This window comes from Scylla paramamosain, chromosome 43 (genome assembly GCF_035594125.1).
Source record: "Scylla paramamosain isolate STU-SP2022 chromosome 43, ASM3559412v1, whole genome shotgun sequence".
In the NCBI taxonomy this organism is placed as follows: Eukaryota; Metazoa; Arthropoda; class Malacostraca; order Decapoda; family Portunidae; genus Scylla; species Scylla paramamosain.
In genome coordinates this window covers 12424884-12432383 of record NC_087193.1, presented here as the reverse complement: position 1 = coordinate 12432383, position 7500 = coordinate 12424884, and the positions used below count along the sequence as shown (strand labels likewise).

The following is a 7500-nucleotide window of genomic DNA, read 5'->3' as shown; positions in this document are numbered from 1 at the left end:
CTCTCTCTCTCTCTCTCTCTCTCTCTCTCTCTCTCTCTCTCTCTCTCTGCTGGAAAATTTTTAACGTACGAAGAGTAAACGCGCACTCTCTCTCTCTCTCTCTCTCTCTCTCTCTCTCTCTCTCTCTCTCTCTCTCTCTCTCTCTCTCTCTCTCTCTCTCTCTCTGCTGGAAAATTTTAAACGTACGAAGAGTAAACGCGCACTCTCTTTCTCTCTCTCTCTCTCTCTCTCTCTCTCTCTCTCTCTCTCTCTCTCTCTCTCTCTCTCTCTCTCTCTCTGCGGGGGCTAAATAGTGAAGCCCAAAGGAAACATCCAATCTTTCTCTCTTCATCTCTACTGCACAAGGTAAGGGCTGCCTTCCTCTCTCTTGTAGAAAGGAAATTACTAATCTCTCTCTCTCTCTCTCTCTCTCTCTCTCTCTCTCTCTCTCTCTCTCTCTCTCTCTCTCTCTCTCTCTCTGCCTTTCATTACTTTCATCGTTTTAATTATATTTCATCGTTTTAATAGTATTTTTATTTAATTAGCTTACTTTCCGTTTTTTTTTTATTTATTTTATCATGTTTTGTTTACGAGAGAGAGAGAGAGAGAGAGAGAGAGAGAGAGAGAGAGAGAGAGAGAGAGAGAGAGAGAGAGAGAGAGAGAGAGAGTGTACCTTCCATCTCTCCCTCCCTCTCTCTTTATGTTGAGTAGTTCACAAGTGTTGGATATTTAATCATTTTCATGTGTAATTTTGTGGCTAATAAATTTGTCTGTCTGTCTGTCTGTCTGTCTGTCTGTCTATCTATCTGTCTGTCTGTCTGTCTGTCTGTCTGTCTGTCTGTCTATCTATCTATCTATCCAACTTTTGATGGCTGTGTATCAGTCTGTCTATCTATCACTGCCTAACTTATAATCTCCTCTCTCTCTCTCTCTCTCTCTCTCTCTCTCTCTCTCTCTCTCTCTCTCTCTCTCTCTCCACTAAACCAACATTTCTCTATTTTTCTCTCCTGCAGAAGATAAGAACTGTCAGTCTTTTTTTCAATGGCTGTGTCTATCTGTCTATTTCTATAACTTGCATTTTCTTTCTCTATTTACTTACCTCACCAACCTCTCCCTCCCTCTGCCTCTTTCTCTCTCCTGCAGAAGACAGCAAGAAGAACCATCTATCTGTCTATTTCTATAACTTGCATTCTCTTTCTCTATTTACCTACCTCACCAACCTCTCCCTCCCTCTGCCTCTTTCTCTCTCCTGCAGAAGACAACAAGAAGAACCATCTGCCTGTCATCCCACCATTCCCTGCAACACTCCATCTCTGTGTTTCTCACCAACTCCCAACTGTCTCTCCCTCTACCTCTCAAACACACCCTACCTCTCCCTGACCCTCTCTCTCTCTCTCTCTTGCAGAACACACTAGCATCTATCACCCTCTCTTCCCACACTAACTCCCTCTCTCTCTCTCCCACAGAAGACTGAGGAGACCCTGCCACAGTGTTCTCCCCGGGCGGTGTGCAACAAGGTGGACACATATGGGGAGCCACGAGTGGAGAGGCAGTGCAGGTGTGGGGGAGGTGCAGCCTGCCACACCTCCCTTAATGCAGAGGATGGCCACACTGTACTTGACAAGACTAGGCAGTACAAGGTAGGGTCTTGTGGCTTGTTAGGGTGATGGTGTGTCTTTAGAAGTGTGTTTTGGGGTATTTTGGGTGTCTTTGGTGTGTGCTGGTGAGTGTTTAGGTGTGTGTGAGTGTGTATGTGTGTTTTATTGTCTATTTAAGAGTTTTATCTGTGTTTTAATAGCTATTTTATCACCTACCTTGCTAACCAAACTAACTAAACCAACATAACCACCTTTCCTTCTATACTATCAACTCATCACCTAACCTAACACCTATGCAACCCTTCCCCTACAGGTGTGCGAGCCCGTTAGTGAGTTGCCCAGGTGTCGGTACTTCCATGACATCACCTGGACACTGGTGACGGCGCCAGACAACACCACAAGGCAGGTGATGCAGTGCAGGTGTCCTCAGCATTCCGTGGCATACATCATCAAGAGACATGCTTACAAGACACCGAAGGGACCTGGGTTTGTGTACAGCTTCGCCTGCTCTCCAGAAAGTGTGAGTTTTTATATATTTTTTTTATCTTATTTTCTTTTTTCTTCTCCTATACTTATTTTTTTTTATTTTCTCTCTTTTTTTTTTAGTTTTATTTATCTTGTAAGTTGTTTCTTCTTTTTCTCTTTCTCCTTCTTCTTCTTGTTTTGGTTATGTCTTTTGTTTTATTCTTCTCTCTCTCCTTCTTCTCTTAAATTGTCTCTTTTTCTCAATTAGTCCTCTTTTTCTTCCTGTTTTGTTTTGTTTCTGTTTTTATTCTTTTTTTCTTATGTAAACCTCTGTTCCTTTTCTGTTTCTCCTTTTCTAAGTGATCTTTTTTATCTCCCTTATTCTTCTTCTCTTGTAAAATCTCTGTTCCTTTTGTTTCTCTTGTATTTCCTTTTGTTTCCCCATTCTAACTATTTCCTTTTACTCCTCTTATATTTCCTTTTGTTTCCCCTTTCTAACTGTTTCCTTGCATTTCTTCTATTTCCTTTTGTTTCCCCTTTCTGATGATTTCCTTTATTTCTCCTCTTCTAACTACGAGAATTTCCTTTCGTTTCTCTATTTTATCTCAGTCAACACAACTACCTTTCCTTCCATACTATCACCTCACCTAACCTCCCCTCCCTGACCCCCCGGCAGAGGCTGAGATGCCAAAGGAAGGAGCCATGTCGCCTGTTCACTGTCAAGAAACGGCCACAGTTTGAGGAGGTGAACACAAACACCCTCTGTCGCTGCCCCCATGGCCACACCTGCCCCAGACACCACATGGGGCCGGGCGTGCTGGCTGGCAAGACCTATGCTGAGGACGCCATGAGGACCTACAGTGGTTATTGTATTTGAGGGTGTATGTGTGAGCGTATGAGTGTGTGTGTGTGTTGATAATATATTTTTGCATTGCTGTATTGTCTGTATGCTTGTTTTGTCTTTGTGTGTGTGTGTGTGTGTGTGTGTGTGTGTGTGTGTGTGTGTGTGTGTGTGTGTGTGTGTGTGTGTAAAATCCTGTTTGATAATTATATTTTTGCATTGCTGTCTGTTGTTGTTGTTATTGAATTTTCTGTATATTTTAGGATGCAATGAGGGAATACAGTGGCTATTGCATCTATGGGTGTTCATATGTGTGTGTGTGTGTGTGTGTGTGTGTGTGTGTGTGTGTGTGTGTGTGTGTGTGTGTGTGTGTGTGTGTGTGTGTGTGTGTGTGTGTGTGTGTGTGTGTGTGTGTGTGTGTGTGTGTCATTGTTTCTCCATTTGTGTTCTTCATTCCTTCCTTTCCTTCCTTTCCTCCTCTAGTCTCTTCTTTTCCTCCTTCTCTATCTTCCCTTTTTCTTCTTTTCCCTCTTTTCTCTTATCTTCCTCCTGCTTCCTCCACATCTTCCTTCCTTTCCTCTTTTCTTTTCTTTTCTTTCCTTCCTATGTATCCTTCATTCTTTAATTTCCTCTTTCTCTTCTCTTCTTCCCTCTCTTTCTCTCTTTACATCTCCACTTCCTCTCTCCTCCATTCCTCCTCCTCCTCTAATTAATTTTAACACTAATAAATCTCTAAGGTTCAAAATTCATTCAAATAATTTACTTTTATCACCCTTAGCTACTGTACCTGAGTGTGTGTGTGTGTGTGTGTGTGTGTGTGTGTGTGTGTGTGTGTGTGTGTGTGTGTGTGTGTGTGTGTGTGTGTGTGTGTGTGTGTGTGTATTATAATTATCTATATCTTAAGAATCATTATAGTTTTGTTAATATGTTAATCTATGTATATTTGAATTATTTAGCTTTGTCTGTCTGTCTGTATGTGTGTATGTATTAAGCCTCACTCCAATATACAAACTAGTCAGTGTATTATCTCATTGTTATCATAAGTATTTGATATATATTAGTAATGTATGTATATTTTTCTAGTGTTGCCAGATCATGTATTTTTTTTTATATTTTCTCTCTTTTTTAACCTAAACTATATTTCTTTCAACTATTCCTATGTTACCGACAAAAAAAAACTTTAATTCATCAACTATTTCAACTTCTGATCATTAAAAAAAAAAAATATCCTTCAAGTCAATCCTTCTTCTTATCATTAACATGTACAATATTATATCAACTCTTCCAACTTGACATCAACAAAACACTATATTCATCAACAAAAACCACGAAAAAACACATTTCATAAACTAATTTAAACTTCAGAATCAGCAAAGAACCACAAATTTCCAAGACTAAAAGATTTATCAATTACACATTATAAACTACTCTCTCTCTCTCTCTCTCTCTCTCTCTCTCTCTCTCTCTCTCTCTCTCTCTCTCTCTCTCTCTCTCTCTCTCTCTCTCTCTCTCTCTCTCTCTCTCTCTCTCTCTCTCTCTCTCTCTCTCTCTCTCTCTCTGGCACACTCAATACTTGTCTGTGATCTATTCTGCTTTTTTAGTGATAAGGAGAGCAAGACTTCAACTTCAAAAACCAATGAGAACAAAAACACCTGTAGAATTTTGTAATAGGTGTTCTTTGGAGCCCTGCATGATAACCTGCTAGTTAGCTAAGTTACATTAGTTAGACAGAAGATATTGGTCAACTCTTGCATTATGGATGTGGACAGAACAGTGGTGAGAGGAAATACAGAAGCAGACAGGGAGTTCCAGAGTTTATCAATGAAAGGAGTGAGAGACTGAGAGCACTGTTTGACTCTTGCATTAAGGAGGTAGACAGAATAAGAGTGAAAGTAGAAGTCTTTGTAGTTTAGAGTTATTTTTCATCTCAATAGGAGTTTATAAGGTTATGTTTGTTTTGTATGTTTTGTTAAATGTCTGTGTGTGTGTGTGTGTGTGTGTTTAATTTTTGTATATATATTTTTGTGTATGAGGTGAAAGAAATTAGGTTGAGAAGTTGTCTAGGGTCTCTCTCTCTCTCTCTCTCTCTCTCTCTCTCTCTCTCTCTCTCTCTCTCTCTCTCTCTCTCTCTCTCTCTCTCTCTCTCTCTCTCTCTCTCTCTCTTGGTGAGTGGGAGTGGTTTTCTTCAAACATCACACTTTTAACAAATTAGCAAAGGAGGAAGTTTCACACCAACAATAAATAAATTACCAACAATTCTCTTCATTTTTAACTAAGATAAAATGAAAAACTATCACAACAAATTAAAAAAAATATATATATAATAAAAAACCTTGAAAACAGAATCAACAGAAGCTGTCCAAATATCATAAATACAAAATAAAACCAGTTAGATCCTTCATACAGTAAGCAAGGTGACTGAATCCTTTAAATATCAAATAAAACTGATGACAAGCTCTATAAACTCCATTGAAGCTAAGTAAGGCCTTCCCATCCCACTCCAACACTCTGCTACAGTGCCAATGTGTTTTAATACTAAGTGTTTCCAAGGAGGTTCGGACCCATTCCAGCCTCTTGTAGCTCATAGGAAGTGTGTCTTTCATTCCCAACATTCCAAAAGTTATAGCTGGCTCAAATGTCCCAAATTATAATGATGCTGATGAGATTATTGTTCTTATTTTGATGTATTTATTATTAGCTGAATCTAATTTAACTTACCCTATCTTAATTAAACCTAACCTTACCTTACCTAACCTAACCTAACCTAACCTATCCTAACCTAACCAAACCTATCCTAACCTTACCTTACCTAACCAAACCTAGCTTAATCTAACCTATCCTTACCTGACCCAACCAAACCTGACTTAACTAAGCAAACCTAACCTAATGTACCCTAACCAAATGTAACCTATACCCTCACCTAACCTAACCTAACTTAACAAAACACAATTACCTTCACAACCTTGACAATAGTTTCTCAATGCTACCTTGAAATTCCAAAGATTATTATTATCATTATCATTACTACTATCATAATCACTATTATTACCATCACCATCTATTGCTATTATCACTATCATTGCTACCATATTAGTGCATTCACAAGCCAGTTATAACTATCTAAACTCACAAAACATAGGTGTGTTTTTTTTTTTTCTCATTCTCTCATATTCTTTTCATTTCTTGTGTATATTTTTGTACATACCAGATGCTGTTATGATTATTATACAACCTGACCTGTTTTGTCCTATCTAACTGTCCTCATACAATGTCAAGAGTGGCTTTCCTATCCAGGATGAAGTTATAGGAAGTTATGTCCTGTCACTGGTGTCCTATGTAGAATAGGAGTGTATGAATAGGAAGTTATAGGAAATTATGATCTGTGTCCTATGTATAGATTGAAGTTATAGGAAGTTGAAAAGTCCCATGTAAGGCGGGAATGTATTGATCGGAGGTTAAATGGAGTGTTTCCTATCTCGAGTGGAAGTTAGGAAGTTATAATCTGTGTCCTATTAAGGATATTCCCTATTTTGAAGGGACATGTATAGATAGCAAGTTATCTATGCCCTATAAATGGTGTTCTTTGTAAAGTGGAAGTTTTCAGATAGGAAGTTACCACGTCCTATCAAGAATGACCTATGTAGGGTTGAAGTTTATAAATAGGAAGTTATGTCTTGTGTCCTATGAAGGGTATGCCCCACCTCAGTTGGAGATGTAAGTGTAGATAGAAAGTTGAAAGCTATGACTTGTTCTATCAAGAGTTTTTCGGTCTTCGAGTGGACATGTATGGCTAAGAAATATGTCCGTGTAGTCTACGTGTATATCATTATGTATACTGACTCTGAGTTCAAAACTTAAATATATAGTTACAGTTATACATTTTGTACTGTATTTTTTTCTTTCTGTATCCTTTATCATGCGTCTATGATCACTCCATATCTGTATCCGAGAATTGAAATTTTAAATGCGTAACAGAAACATCAGATAATATTGAAATATTAGCATTTTCATCCAAGGATTTGGTAAGGCTCAAAACAATTCAGTTAATTAATTTCACTGTTCATCCCTTCATTGCACAAAGCTCCGTTGGTGGCAGAGCACGTGTTGTCTTGAGTAACGCAAAAAACAGGCTTGTAGTTTTACCATTTTGCTAATGCGTAACTCGCCACCAATTTAATCAAGTAGACGAGACCACATACCTTGCTCCGGTGAAACAATGCATCACAAACACAAGAAAATACCTCAGGAACAGTAGAACCATAATCTTACGAAACAGCAGTGCACTAGGCCAAGTACTTACATTCTCTCAGCGTCCGGAAGCATATTTTCTCCCACAACTGTGATCACTATAGGAGAAAAGCTGGAGATTCTGCGGTTCAATCTCACTGGTCAATGTCCTTGGGGTGGCTAGGGAAGAGTCTTAGCAGTGGGGAGCTCCGAGGCATCAATTCTGAAACGAGACCGGTATCTTATGAGCGACTCTGAACAAACATCCCCTCTAATATTGTACTTCCTTTTCTTTTCTTCCCGAGTCTGAAATATCTATGGTGCTCACTGCTCAGACCTGAAGCTGGTGTCCTTCACTTCAAAAGCATACAGGGCGACCTCTTGGAGATA

At 39.0% G+C, this 7500-nt stretch overlaps 1 protein-coding gene and 1 long non-coding RNA gene across 3 annotated transcripts in view; one reads left to right on the top strand and one right to left on the bottom strand.

The window, feature by feature from the left end:
- The window catches only part of LOC135093447 (protein giant-lens-like), a gene marked incomplete at its 5' end in the record, with an annotated part of 22226 nt that extends 15461 nt beyond the window's left edge, over positions 1–6765 (top strand). Inside the window, 3 exons of the mRNA XM_063992727.1 lie at positions 1446–1619; positions 1891–2097; positions 2719–6765. Of these exons, the coding sequence (XP_063848797.1) occupies positions 1446–1619; positions 1891–2097; positions 2719–2919 (582 nt within the window). The remainder of the gene's footprint in view (positions 1–1445; positions 1620–1890; positions 2098–2718) is intronic.
- LOC135093397 (uncharacterized) overlaps positions 1–7500 on the bottom strand; it is a 28047-nt gene that overhangs the window by 19578 nt on the left and 969 nt on the right. Inside the window, exons 1-2 of one of the 2 annotated variants that reach the window (XR_010263338.1) lie at positions 7448–7500; positions 7184–7333 (exon numbers count right to left, since the gene is read on the bottom strand). The exon at positions 7448–7500 is cut by the window's right edge and continues 715 nt beyond it. This is a non-coding gene — a long non-coding RNA (uncharacterized LOC135093397). The remainder of the gene's footprint in view (positions 1–7183; positions 7334–7447) is intronic. The other variant, XR_010263337.1, reaches the window with a different exon arrangement.